At 24.9% G+C, this 15,502-nt stretch overlaps 1 protein-coding gene across 3 annotated transcripts in view; it reads right to left on the reverse strand.

Moving 5' to 3' along the window:
• Window positions 1-15,502, reverse strand: part of LOC122499993 (cerebellar degeneration-related protein 2) — a 71,281-nt gene that overhangs the window by 47,163 nt on the left and 8,616 nt on the right. Inside the window, exon 1 of one of the 3 annotated variants that reach the window (XM_043608625.1) lies at window positions 10,779-11,438. The exons of the other annotated variants lie outside the window; for them this stretch is intronic. Coding sequence (XP_043464560.1) covers window positions 10,779-10,854 — 76 coding nt within the window. The 5' untranslated portion in view covers window positions 10,855-11,438. Of the gene's footprint in view, window positions 1-10,778; window positions 11,439-15,502 lie in introns of those variants that run through there. 3 annotated transcript variants of the gene reach the window in all.

Below are 15,502 nucleotides of genomic sequence, written 5' to 3' on the forward strand. Positions count from 1 at the left end.
ATTGAAATTTTTACATGTAACGCAATGGTAACGAGGGGGGAGGGGGTCTAAAAAGTCTGAAAAATTGGTAACGTAGTTTATGGACGGCCCCTTACCTATTGAAATAAAAAAGTAAATAATTCATTCAATAATTGAATGTTTCTTAACAGCATGTGATTGTTAGGCTTTCAATGGTAATTTTTTCGATCACTTTTCTCTTAAAATATTTAATAAATTGAGCTGAAATTTTGTTCAAAAGTCTAAAATACAATAAAGAAGGGCAGTGATGTGCAAAAGTTTCAATATTTTTAAAATCAATTATTACAAATTACTTTAAAATTATCAGTTGTCACGGTCACTTCTAATCAATTTCTCGTCTTTACCGATTTCAAAGTGTTTTATTATAATTTTTTTTTTAATTATTAAAACTTTTGCACATTACTGCCCTTCTTTATTATATTTTAGACTTTCTTACAAAATTTCAGCTCAATTTATTAAATATTTTAAGAGAAATGTGGTCGAAAAAATTACCATTGAATGTCTAACAGTCACATGCTATTAAAGTTTAATTCTTATAAAGAATTTCATCAACAAATTTGTAAATAATTGAATTCTTTTGGCGAATTTAAAATAAAAAATTTTTAAGAATAGTTACATTTTTCGAGAAATTTTGATTAAAATTGTATTAAAAATAATTGTAATTCTGCAAAGAATTTTATTATTTATGAAAATAATTATTGAATATTCGTGTAGAAATTTGTCAAAATTGTTTTAAAATAATTGAAATCTTTTGGGAAATTTTATTAAAATAATAGATATACAAATTATTGAATTAAGAAAAATTTTTGAAAATAATTGAATTTTATTACTTTTGAAAATAATTAACTTCCTCCGAATGCTTTTATTATTTATGAAAATAATTAAATCCTGAAAGGAATTTTGAAATTAATGAAAATAATTGTATTACTGCGAAGAATTTAATGCACAAATTTTAAAACATTTCATTTTTTCAAAATTTTTTTTTTTTTTTTTGAAAATAATTGAATGTTTATGTAGAATTTTGTTAAAATTTTTGTTTCATAATTGAATTCTTTTAAGAAATTTTATAAAAATTTAGTAGAATATAGAAAATCATTGAATGAAGACAAATTTTTCAAAATAATTGAAATTTTGCCATGAATTTTATTCAAATTCCCGAAAATAATTGAATTTTGTCGAAGAATTTTGCTATTCATTTATAAAGATAATTGAAATGTTGGCAATTCTGTTTAGATTTTTTGAAAATAATTCAATTTGTACGAAGAATTTTATTAATTTTGAAAATAATTGAATTCTTGTGATGAATATTGTTATTTAAGAAAATAATTGAATTTTGCAATGGATTTTATTAAAATTCCTGAATATAATTGAATTTCAGCGAAGAATTTTGCTATTTATAAAGATAATTGAAATATAGACGAAATTTTTTTTTTGAAAATAATTGTGATATTTTTTAAGAAAGTTGAATTCTTTCAAAGAATTCCGATAAAATTTTTTAAATTGTAACTAATTTCAACAGTATCGAAATTAAAATTTTCCGAAAAAATACTTCATTAAATGATTTATAAGTAATAACTTTATGGCAGTTCTTCAATAGAATTAAGTTACTTAAAATAAATTATTATCAGAAATAGAAAAAAATTTAAGATTTTTTTAGAATTTGTGGTAATTTTATAGTTTATGAGTCAAACAAAAAAGACACAAAAATTCAGAATTTTCAGAATTCAGAATTCAGAATTTTCCATTACTTGTGGCAATCCTGTTGATTCTTATTCAAAATCAAAAAGAAAGTCAATATAATATTCTATTCCAATTTATAAACATGCAAAACAAAAGCAATATCTATAAATTTAATTTTATAACTTTTTAAAAATAAAATAAAAATAAAATGAATAAAACTGTTTTTAAAATGACTTCATTGTCAATCGATATAAATGTCGTTTTTGTTTATTTCGTGGAATCATTTTAATCTATTTCAATGTATACCTTCTGTTCTGGCTGTGACGGTTTCAGTGAATGAAACGGAAGTCTCACTTGATTACACATGAAAAAAGTCTCACAACAGCATAGGTTAGTTTTTATGGTTTTTATCTTCCAACTTCAATTTACACTATACATATTTATTTTACACCGAAAATTCTATACTATAAAAAAGTAATTGCAAGGCTCGTGTAAATACCAAAAGAAGAGAAATCGAAACTTATTGAGTTTTTAGAAAAGATGATTAGGGAGTTCCCAGTAAAAAAAACTAATTTTAAGATGAATTGAAATGAATTGTTTCCATTCGTTTCAATCCCCGCTTACTGATTCGTCACGACGAATTGAGATGAATTGGAATTCTAACTTTTAATTTATTCATACAGATTAAAAAGAATTACGATGTGCAAACTGTAATTCACCATGGATTTTAATATTTGGATATCAATAGAAATAAAATTAATATAAAATTTCGAGGATATTATTAATTAATGTCATTTGATTCCATTTATCATTTTTATTGAATTTTACAAATAATTATGCAGTCACAAGGATCGCAGTGATTTTTTTATATAATATTAGGTAAAAGAGGAGATTTTATTTTTCAAGAAGGGGATTCGGTTTAAAAAAAAGATGAATTTTCAAATTAAGTAAAAATTATTCTAATATAGTACATAAAATTTATTATAAGATTTTTTAAAACTTTTTGTATAGTCTGTAATTTTCTTTAAATTTTTAATCAACATTTTTATTACAACGCTTTCTAAGTTTTAAGACTGAGAAATAATGTAGAAAGATTTTTAAATTTCAAAAAAATAAAATTTTTGCAAAGTTTTCGGAAAGTAAACATCTTTTTTCAAGCATAATTAAAAAATTTTCTACCTTGCAAAAAATGACAATTTTTATAAGTTTCTCTTATAAAAATAAGGAGAAAGGGGAGAATATATAATATGAGTTTAAGTGTTTTAGGGAATTTTAATAATTTATGGGATTAAAAAGGGGAAAAATGGGACTAACTGTAATCCTTGAAATCAAGAAATCTGAGTCTACAAATATATCTCGAAATATATACATAGTATCTTGATTGAAATGTAACTAATTCATTGCTTTTTATAAAAATAGAATCTTGACGAACATAAGTTTATTCGGAATTTACTTTTTCCTTCGTATCATTAAATCAGAAATATATATTGCAACAAAATTTTAAAAATAACCCAATTTAAATGAATAATATGTTCTTTTATCACGATAACGTATACATACGACTTCACCGCTCAAAGTTTATAAATACTTATGTGTCTTTAAACATAAATTTTGCAAGAAATCAATGTTTCTTTTTAAGGACTAAGTTTAAAAAAGAAATTATTTTTGTTATGACGGATTTATAAAACTTGAACTTTGATTTTTGATATCACCAAGGTGACCGCTTTTTTCATAAAAAAAAATTCCCGATCAATTCCGCTCAAGAATTATTTTTCCCAGTCATGAAGAAAAACTGTCAAAAATTATTTTCCAAATTTCAATTTAATCATTTTCTAAAAATTTTGACTAAAATTCTTCTCTAATTTTATTATTTTTAATATTTTTTTAGAAAGTTCCTTAAAAATTCAATTATTTCATAAAAAGTTCACCTAAAACTAAAATATTTCTAAAATCCACTTGTTTACAAGACAATTTCATAAAATTTCGATTAATTTAAAAATTTGTCAAATAAATTTAAAAATATAACTAATTTCAAAAAATATGAATAAAAATGTTTCGAGAAACAAACTTCTTTAGAATTTTTAATTAAAATTGTTTTAAATTCAACTTTTCTAAAACTTTAAATAATTGAAAATATTTGAAATTCAATCTATATTAATAATATTAGTCTAATATTAATTTAACATTCTATATTCTAAAATATAAAAATAGTTACTTATAAATTATTGTAGAAAAACGAATTGATACGTACTAATGCAAATTACGCTTTTTTAAAAATTTATTTTCAAAGAAAAGCAGAATTTTATTTAATTTAATGTCTCGTTCTAGTTAGAATTAAAAAATTAATTTTTAGAAATCTCGTATCACTTTTGTTCTAATTAGTTCAAATATTTTCAAATTTAAATTTAAAAAATAAGTTTTGTAATAATATTATTGTAAAAAAAATTTATAAATTTACCTATTTTTTACTAATTTTATATGTGAAATTTTTCCTGTTTTAAAATATAATATTTTTAATAACATTTTATATTACTTTTTGTCTTTTTTGTAACATTTTATAATTGTAAATCAGAATTAATTTAATTTTTGTTTAAAATTCTATTAAAATTTTTGAAAATAATTTAATTAATTTGAAGAATTTTATTGAAATTTTGTGTAAATAATTCAATTTCTTTGAGAAATTCAATTATTAAAATTATATTGAAAATAATTAAATTCTTTGGAGAAATATTATTAAAATTATATTGAAAATAATTGAATTCTTGCCAATTTTTTTTAACGAATTTAATAAAAATTTTATTGAAATAATGGAATTTAGTGCGAAGAATTTTATTAAATTTTTGGAAAATAATTGAATTGTTTTAAAGAATTTTATTAAAGTTATGAATTTTTTAAAAATTTTGTATCTGAAATTGTTCAAAAATGGAAAATGATTTTTGAAAATAAAAATTTTTGTAAATAATTTACATAATTACAATAAATTGAATAGCCAGTTTTCCTAGTTATTCATATATTATTTATAAAAATTAATCAAGAGCCTTTGAAGATTTATCAAAATGTAAACAAAGCGGTTTATAATTTAAGATATTTAAATGTTTAAAATCTAGTGTTAAATTAATTTAAGTTATTTATGTTAAAGATTCGAAGAAAATATTTATGTACGGGAAATGTAAAAGGCCGAAAGGTCATACATATGAATCCAATAAAATAAATAAATAAATATAAAAATTAATCAACTTTCATAAAATTCAATTATTTTTTGAATTTTTAAATAAAATTCAATTTGAAATCTATAAAGTTCAATTATTGTTAGAAATAGAAAGAATTTAAAATTAAATTGAATATTTTTTTTAAAGTGTGCTGCGTTGGACAACAGAATTTAGAATTTTCTTATGAATTACAAAAATTTAATATTTTTTCAGTACTTTTGAGAAAATTTCCTGACTTTTTCCTGAATTCCTTTATTTTCCTGAACAGAATTTTTTACAAAATAAAACCTTTTTTTTAGGAAAATTTTGAAATTATATTTCATTTTAATGAAATATAATGAATAAGTTTTAAAATAAATATTTATATTTTTTCTCATAAAATAAACAGTGTTTTTTATTTAAAAAAACTTTTCAATAAAAAAAAATTTCCTGTCATTTCCCGGTTTCCAGGTTTCCCGGTCCAGCGATTTAAAACTTGAGCTATAAATAAAAATTTAATTAAATAAGAATTCAGTGAAATGAAAGTGCTTTGATATAAAAATTCTATATAAATATGATGTAACGATTGGTAGTTCAGAATTCTTCAGCATAACACATATTAGAATCATTAAATGAATGTTCTATTTTATTTATAAAATTGTTATGAGTGCCAACACGTTCGTTGTGCTATATATTATTTCTAGACAATTTAGAGCACATTTATTAAAAATAATTCAAGAAATAGCTTACGTGCTGTGCAGCTATTAAATTTTTAATTTAAATTAATAACAGTCAGTTTTAATCTCAGTGAGAAATTGATAAGGCAGCAAATGTATCTCTCAAAAATATAAAGCTAAAAAAAAATTAACAAACAAATTCACTTGAATCTCAACTTAACAGAATATTTTGTAATTTTGTTTGCCATATGTTCCAAATTTACATTCGAAAATATCGTCAATACTTAAAAAATGCAGCATATTAACTATTTCAACTAATAATAACGTTTTTTTTTAATCATAGTTTGATAAAAAAGCGTAAAGATAAAATTAAGAAGTTTGAAATGACCAATGCCATTTATAAAATACAATGTAAAAATTTTTCTGCACTTTATGTTGGTGAAACAAAGAGAATGGTGGGGATACGTATCAACGAACATAAGAATTCAAAGGTCGGTGTTTGTATTACTCGTAAAACATTTACTTCAACATTATTTTGATTGGGAGAATTTTTCGATACTTCACAAAGAAACAGACAATTGAGAGTAAACGGCTATAATATCAATGATGGGAAATATTTTTGATTTTCATGTAATTGTTACAATTGTACCTTGATTTTCCTTATTTATTGTAAATAGGTTAATGACCTCGTCTTCTACCTCATTCTTGCCATTATCTTATAATATTTTGTATCTGATTAGTGTCTAATAGTACGTCGTGTTGCGTTGATAAGAATGTTTGATAATTTTCCAATTTTTAAATGTTATTTTAATAATTAATTGTTCTATTCTTTTATTGGTAATAATAATTCTTATTTATCCTTATAAATAAAATTACACTTCTGTCTGTACATTGCTTAAATCTTTAAAATTTAAATATAAAAAGCTAACCCATTTTCATAATAAAATTAAAAAATAAAATATACTAAATTCGAATTTATACAGCCAAAACCACATTTTTATTTTTAAAAAATTTTAGGGTTTCGTATACCGTATGTGTACCCGGAACCCTAATTAAAATATTGTGAATAATAATCATCGGAATAGACATGAGATTAAATTTGTTTTAAAAATAATACATAGGTAATTGGTAATAATAAAAGGAATACAAACTTTCGGAAGTTGATTATATAGAAACAAAATTATTTGATAGTCTATTATTAACAGATTTTTGAGATACAACATAAGACCGGAATCTTAAATTCTTTTGAATAAATTTTAAAGGATAATTATTTTCACGCAGATTAAAAATAACCTTTTTTATATTTTCTTTATGAAGAGATGCATGAGACAATAAAATAGCTCTGTCATACAAATTCAATTGAATGACTCGAAAAATAATTTATTAATCGGTTAGAAGAAATAAATTTTTGAAACCAATTAGTAATAATTTGATTATTATTTCTTCTATAAGAGATTAATAAATTATTTTTTGAGTCATTCAATTGTTAAAAGTTTCTTTACCGAATTAATTTATTTATCCTTTCAAAAATAATTGGTAGGTATTTATTAAAAAGATTGTTAATAAAAACTGTAGTTTCTGCAAAAAACGGCTGTACCGTCGAAATGTAAAAGATTTTATACGTATTGATTCTTCATCCCAACACGACTCTTTTGAATAAGAGTGCTAACAGTTAACTACAACTTATTGCGCAGTCATAAATGTTATTGACAATTTTTTCAAAATTATGGTTAATATATAGGGTGAATTCAAAAATTCACTGAAAAATTTAAAAAATAGTTGCAAAAATCAATTTAAGGTAATTTTATTTGAAATGCATTGTTTCTGGCTTATAATCACAGAAGTATTATATGTAAACGAAATTACTACAAAGTTTAGAACTTTTAAACTATTAACTGTAATCCCAGTATCACTTTAAAAACAATGCTTTCAAAATTTTTTTTATCAAAATTTAACGATGTCTCTGTTAGAAACAAACGCGTTTAGTTATACACGTCCTAACATAACCAAAAACTTCGTCTTCATAAACAATGAAAATAACCTGAAGCATTCAGTCCTGCGAAATAATGCACAAGAATTTCCCTATGGTGGGTGGTGGCCACCTTAGGGCCCTCTACCCTAATTTATTAATGTTCATTAATAATATAATAATATAATCTAAGCTTACACTGAGAGAAATGGATGGTAAGATTTTAATGGTGTTAATTCTAATGATGGTAAGATCATTGTGCTACTGGGTACCATTAAAGATATTAGAAAAATATTGTTATGGTACCCACTACAATCAAGATTCAATATGTTATTCATTGTCAGTACAGTCTGGATTGTAACCGATACAATCTAGATAGCTGTCCATATTTGTAGCATTAAAGATGGGTACAATCATTATTATGTTACCCTGTAACATAATTTTCTCTCAGTTTATAGTTTACAGTCGGAAGTGCCATGAAATCTAATAAAGGCATAAAGAAAATATTCTACGCACTTAGTTGATTTTAATTTCTGTTAGTAGGATCCTAATAGATCCTAATGAAAATATAATTTGTAAACTTTTATCAACTTCCTTATATGAGCTTTAATAAAGCTAATTAAAATCTTGTCGACAAATAAGTTTCTAAATGTGCATCCTGCTTAAAATTACAGAAATTTATAATTTAATTTTTAGTCAATAGAATATCCTACCACATTATATACTAGAATAAGGTATCCTGATTCGCTTTAACACCAGCCGCATAGGAATCTAATAGAGGCATGTAAAGACCTTCTGTTTAACGTTGATGGAAATTATTTAAGTTTTTAAAATCGTAATACATACCCTCAAGAAAAATGTGCAATTTCAAATTATTAGTTATTATTTGTATCCAAATAGAGCCAATTACCCAGGTGCGAATTTAGGTTGTTGGTCAGAGTTTGAAGGTAGGCCCAAGGCTGGCCTAACTTTGTCATACAAACTTTCGGTTGCCAAAGTTTGCCCAACTTTGTAGTTAAAAAGACTTACTGAATTTTCACAGGACAAGTTGTCCAGAAGTCAGAAAATTTTTAGTTGGCCAAACCCTGGACAATGATGGGCTTGACTGTTACCAAAACTCCGAAGAATTTTGTTTAAGAGATTTAAAATTTTCGGTTGGCCTAACACTTGGTCGAATGTGTATTGTGTTTTTAAAATTCGAATAGTTCGCAGAGTCTTAGACGGAGTGAGAAATTCAAATATTTATTAAATTGAAAGAGAATTGGGAAACTAGGTACAAAGTTTGTAAGGGAAGTGGGAGCTCCTTATACTACTTCGTGATTAACTTGTATACCGACAGGACTTGACAAATTTTCATCTATAAAATCCTAAAATGTTCTTGTATTTTAAACATTCTATTCACTAGAGCTTATATTTAGGCTTCCTGGAGGTCTAAAGGTTAAGGGTTCGATCCCAGCAAGCGTTAGATATTTTTGAAAATGTATGTAGGCGATTGTTTTCTAATAATAGGTGAGGTATATATAATGCCCCTGATAGTCATAATGTGTTAATTATTATATAAATAATTAAATTTTTTTATTACTTTTTTGGGTTGGTGAAATATTGCAGCAAGGTTTAAGAGTAAGCTTGCAAAATAATTAAAAATTTCTTGTTTTTTTAAATACATTACAAATTTTATTAATTCTATTACTGTCCAAAAATACTTTTAAAGAAATATGAAAAAGAAAAAAGTTATAGCAATTTTTATAACCGTGTCTTATCTCACTGCAATACGTTACGAAAACTTTTAAAGCGTTTTTCTCGAAAACACATTTTTGAAACGGAGAGACACTTTTCTCGAAATCTACTGAACCGATTTTAAAAAACCAAAAACCATTCGATTCTTTATCTAAAAGACAAGACAACACACCTTTGAAAATTTACATTTTTACCTCCTGTCATTTTCTACCAAAAAACACAGCATTTTTGAGAAAAATGTGTATAAAAAAGTGAAAAACATTTGAGAAAATAGTTTTTTACAGGAAAATATGAAAGTGTACGAAAAATGAGTAAAATTTAAGATTTTTAATAATTTATAAAAATTACAATTATATCCTTACCTGAATTCAATTACTATTTTCTACAATTTTCAACTAAACTTCATCTTTAAATCAATTATTGGAAATAATTTTCCGAACGTTCTTCTGTAATTCAATTATTTAAATAAAAAAACTCAATTTTTTATAATAATATTGTAACTGTCCGTGTTTTTTTAGTTATTAAGATATTACATTTTCGAAAAATTATATATAAAAGAAATTCTTACAATTATGTAATTTTTTAAAAATATTTTTAAATAATTTTTGGAAGACAGTAGTTTTTTAATTATATAGAATTGAAAAATTTCCAAACAATTGAAATTTGGTAAAATCTTTTAAAAATAATCAAATTTTGGAAAGAATTTTAATTATAAATATGATCATGATTTCTCCTAAATTTTAATAAATTTTTATTTATTTTGTTCCAAGGCAATTGCCTGATTTTACAACATCGATTAAATCTTTTTGGAGATTTGGATAAAGTTGGAGTTCAATATTTTTAACAATGTATCCGAACTTTAAAAAATTTTTGTTTTAAAAAAATAAATTGAGATAATATTAGAAGAGGACTTTTCCTCTAAATATGAGATTACTTTTTTCTGGATGCACATTGTCGTTAATTTTTTTATATTTTATTATAAATATAATTATAGCTGTTCTTATTCTTAGAGTTTTATAAAACATGTAAATTATGAAAAAACTTAATATTAAATTTCTAAACTTTTCTCTATTTTCTCTTTAATAATTGTATTTAATCTGTAACTTTTTATGATGTTTGATCTGACATCTTATCACTTTACTACTTCCTCATTTGTAAATAGATGTTAAATTATAATGTAAATATAATTAAAAATTTCACAGTAATTTAAAGTTTAAATATAAGATAATCTTGAAAAGGTATAAAATTAAAAATTTTAACTTCTGTGGAACCCTATTATAATTTGAAACCCTTTGAAGAAAGAGTGTGTAATTAAAAATTGGAAGAAACATTTTTTTGATATGCTTCAGAGACCTTCACCAATTCCCAACCCTATAGCTGTCTGTCTAGAAGTGTAAAATGACGGTATCTTTAATGCACAATGCACACACTATAGTATATGGTGTGTAGGGGAGAAATCAATAACGATGTTGAATTTGATTAAGAAGCAAGTGAAGAAAAAAAAATTACCCTGCAGCATGTTGTGGTCAGCGTCCTCATCCACGAGACAGTGGAGTCTGTCTATTGTTGGTGATAGCAAACTCATCCCGACGATTAATTTTTCACAGGTTTCAATGGAGTAAATTATTAGAAAAATTATCAAGTCCCAGTTAGCAGGACTATCGTCAAGTGAAAGAAAACTGACAGCTTGGCTGCTTGGCGATCTAATTAGTAATGCACGGCGCCCACAAACATTGACAGTTCAAATCATAACAAATCCCTTTTATTATGATTGTTTCACACTTTAGGCTCTGCAGCACTTTTTAATCGGTTTTCAAGAAAATTGATTTACGACGTTCGGTATTCATGGATCCTTAGAAATTGTGGAATCTGAAGAAACAGATTTACTTTCACTTTACTTGTTTGATAATTTTATCTCAAGAGCTGAGCCTCGTTTCCATTGATGGTTTGAAACAGTTCACAGAGGCGTGAATTCTTTTTCATTTTTTAGTTTGAAGCGATTGTCCAGATGTTGGATATTGGTTGTATGAATGTTATCTTGGCACGGGAATTCTGCTATCACAAACACTAGCACTGTCACCACTGTGACGACATAATACAGAAGATGCTTTGCCTTGCCCCGTCCCGTCAACGCGGTGTGTAGAGGACGACGCATGGCGCGTGCGAGTCGCTCCTTTGCTCCGCGAATGTCGCGAGCGACAATCAATAAAACAGCTGCGCGACTGCGCTTCGCGGCTTGAAGGCAACAGTACGAACAATACCAAATGATTAATGTATGCAATGTCTCATTTGGCAACAAACTTATTTTATATTCATATAAAACGCATGCCTCGCATAATATAAATTTTTCATTTCATTTCATTTATTTCATTTATGCAATCATCAGAGACGTGTCAAAGAAAAATGCTTGAAAAATGCATTACTATACACATTTCAGCAACTGCTTTACTCCTGAAAGGAACAGCAGATCATACATCTACATCACTCACATTGAATCTTTGCATCATTAACATTAAAACAAAAGAAGAAGAAGAAGAAGAACATCATTGACCTCTGATCGTTTAGAAGAAAATATTTATTTTTAATTGAATAGTTTAATTATTCCATCATTTTTAAGTCCAAATCTTGATCTTCTCTGGTCCCTCATCATTTCATCTTTATAATAATTCTTATATGCTCTTTACGTTTTTCACATACAGAATTACTTTTAGATAACCGACAACAGAGGTTCAAAAAACCGCTGCCAAGTTAAAAGTTGAATTTATTATGTTCATTTTATTACATTAAGCACTTCTGCTTTTAAAAAATTATATCTCCGGTTAATATGGACGAAAAATGTTAAATAATAGCTCAAAAGATGAGTCAAAAATCTACAAAATTAGGGAAAAACATTTATAGGTGTCTTAACATTTTTTTAAAGTTGTGGACATAAAACTTTTTTTTCAAAATTAAAAATAAAAATACAGTAAACTTTGTTAATCTGTCTCAAAGTTCTCTCATTTTATGTCGGCACGTGAGACCTATAATTTAAAAAAAATTCATCCCCAAAGCTCTTCATAACACACACACACACACATAAAGAATGATATTTTTGAATTCCTGAGGTCAAATAACATAAAGATATGCCAAAAAATCGAATTTGAAAAATTTTGGTATTACAATACTTCCTCATGAGGAAGCAACAATAAAAATTAAGTAGCTATAGTATACTTTAATAAAACATAAAAAGAAATTTGTTAAATTGTAATTTCTAAAAACTTTCTACAAATGACATTTAAATATTATTCAACCTCACAATCAGTATAATCAGCAGAGATAACCACAAATAGTTACTCGTAATTTAACATTTTGTAACATATTGGAGATTAATAGCATTAATTAAACTGCTGAATAAAACATTTTAGAAAAAAATTAAAAGATATATATATTTTTAATTAGATATTTTAAATAAACTAAACATTTGTTTACTACATTAAATAGAAACTTTCCATATATCGTTACAGAACTATTACAATTTAACTTATCCAATTAGATAAGTTAAATTGTAATAGTTAATTAATACACATACATACAAAATTTTCCTCTAATTCTGAGACGCATGATTATTCCCCAAATATCATTTTAACGAAATGTCACTTTTGCGAATCGCCATTTTTACGAATTGACACTCTTGCGAAATATCATTCTTACGAATTGTCATTTTAACGAATCGTTATTGTTCCAAAATGGCATTTTTACGAAATGGCACTTTTGTGAATCGACATTTTTACGAATTGTCACTTTTTCGAAATGTCATTTTTTCGAATTGTCATTTTTACGAATTGCCATTTATGCGAAATGACATTTTTTCGAATTGTCATTTTTACGAAATGTCACTGTTGCGAATTGTCATTTTTGCGAAAATTCCTATAGTAGACTTGTATGCATATTATATTTTCTACAGCAATTTTCGCAAAAATGACAATTCGTAACAGTGACATTTCGTAAAAATGACAATTCGCAAAAATGTTTTTTTGCAAAAGTGACAATTCGCAACAGTGACATTTCGTAAAAATGACAATTCGTAAAATAGATATTTCGAAAAAATGACTTTTCGCAAAAGTGTCAATTCGTAAAAACGGCGATTCGTAAAACTGACATTTCGTTAAAATAACAGTTCGGATAAATGCAATTCGGTAAAATGACAATTTAGGCAAATGACATTTGAATATAGAACGGGTAAAGAAGTATCCAATAAAATTTAAATAAAAAATTTTTTTTTAAACTTGTCGAGTGCTAAACTGTTTGTGTGATTTATTAAAATTTTCAATTATCAGCCACAAAAATTTAATTTTGTTTTTCCCTGACAGTAAAAAATATTCTGATTCGCTATAAAAATGATTAGATACTCAAAAAATGTTTTAATAGAATTATTTGCTAATTTCTTTAATTACAAAATTATTCGAAAACATCAATGGTTTTGTTTAAAATGAATACTTAATCATTATTATATTTCCATAGAGTCCTTTTAGAATTTAACTTTTTCAAAGAAAAAATAATTCTACTGAATTGTTATAGTTAAAAGTATTAAAAATTCAAATTTTCAAAGATTTTAATTTGAAACCTTTTGAAAATTCAATTATTTCTAAAAATTCATGTTATAATGCTTCTAATATTCAATTATTATCTCAAACTTTAACTAAAATTCATTTTTAAATAAATTTTTATTAAAAAATTCTACTAGAATTAAATTATTTATAAATACAAAAATAAATAATTTATTGAATAGAATTTAATAAATTTTGTTAACCATCGGGAATGTTAGTTCTATATTAACAACCCAGAATAGTAAATACAATCCTTTTTTTTCCGTGTATTATTATCTCAACTGAAGAAGCATTTGAGAACCACTGGAGCCGAAGAAGCTCCTTAATGTGAGGAGCCTTCTCTTATCCGCAGGAGAAGGCAGATCTTTAAAAAATAATCAATTTCCATTCAAGAAATTAAAATTTTAGTACTAATATTATTTTCTGGACGAATATCGCTTAATCTATAGAATTTTCTAAAAAATAATTCCATTTTAATGTAATATTATGGCTTACTCTCTTTAGAAAAAGATTCTGCACAACTTCATCGTACGAATTTTTAAACAAGCACGCCGTTTCAAAAATATACAAAAATATACTTACATATTTGTTTAAAAAAATGTTGTCTTTTTTTAAACAACTAAGCATATTTTTAAAACGGCTTGCTTGTTTAAAAACCCGTACGATAAAGTTGTGGAGAAACATTTTCTAAAGAAAGTAAACAATATTACACTGAAAAAATAAATATTAAAGTATACGAATTAATAATAATTTTGGTAACTTTATTTTTTGTTTTGGAGAGTCGACAAAAAAGTTATAAATTTGGAAGAGTTATAGATTTCATATTTACTTTAATTTAATATTAATTTGTCATTTAGCATTATTTAAAAAAATTACACATAGAACATGACAAATGTTTATAGATACTTGTAAAACAAAAATTTTTTGTTTACAGAGAAATTAAATATATTCTTTGGGGACGTCCATTAATTACGTGAGGTGTTTTTTCTAAAATTTCGACCCCTCACGGAGAAAAATGGAAAATTAATGATAATTAAACTTATTATGAGGATTATAAATTTAACACTCCTCAGGTTAAGATCTAAACAGAAGAGTGTCAACTTTTTCAAGTTTGACACTCCTCATAGTAAATTTGATTATTCTTTTTTCTCAGTGCTCCCTCCCCTATGGTGAGATTTTTTTCTTCGAAATAAGAGAAAAAAATGATACTACATTTGGATGATTTTTCTTAAAGTGCTACTTTTGAACTTCAATTTTTCAATTTATTTTCTTTTAAATTATATAGTTTTTTCTATTGAAACTACTTTATTTCATACCCAAGAGTAAGATTTTTGAGTTGTGCAAAATTAGTTGTTAAAAATATTAAAGTTTTTCTTCTTTGAAGAAGATTGACTTTGTTGCTCCATTCGATTAATTTTTTTTGATTCGCAACTTTTTCTATATTAAAAATACACCCTAATATCGTTCACGTAATCCAAAATAAAATTACACTGCTTAAAAAATAATAATTTCCATATTTTAATACCAAATATATTCAGTTCGATTATATAAAATAAAAATCTAGTTGAAGTATCTGATTTGATGGTTATTTGGGTTAATTTTATCAAAACAATGCAGGTAAATACTAAAAAGAAAAGAAAAACTCGC

Source organism: Leptopilina heterotoma, unplaced genomic scaffold, assembly GCF_015476425.1.
Source record: "Leptopilina heterotoma isolate Lh14 unplaced genomic scaffold, ASM1547642v1 Lhet_180, whole genome shotgun sequence".
NCBI classification, from domain to species: Eukaryota; Metazoa; Arthropoda; class Insecta; order Hymenoptera; family Figitidae; genus Leptopilina; species Leptopilina heterotoma.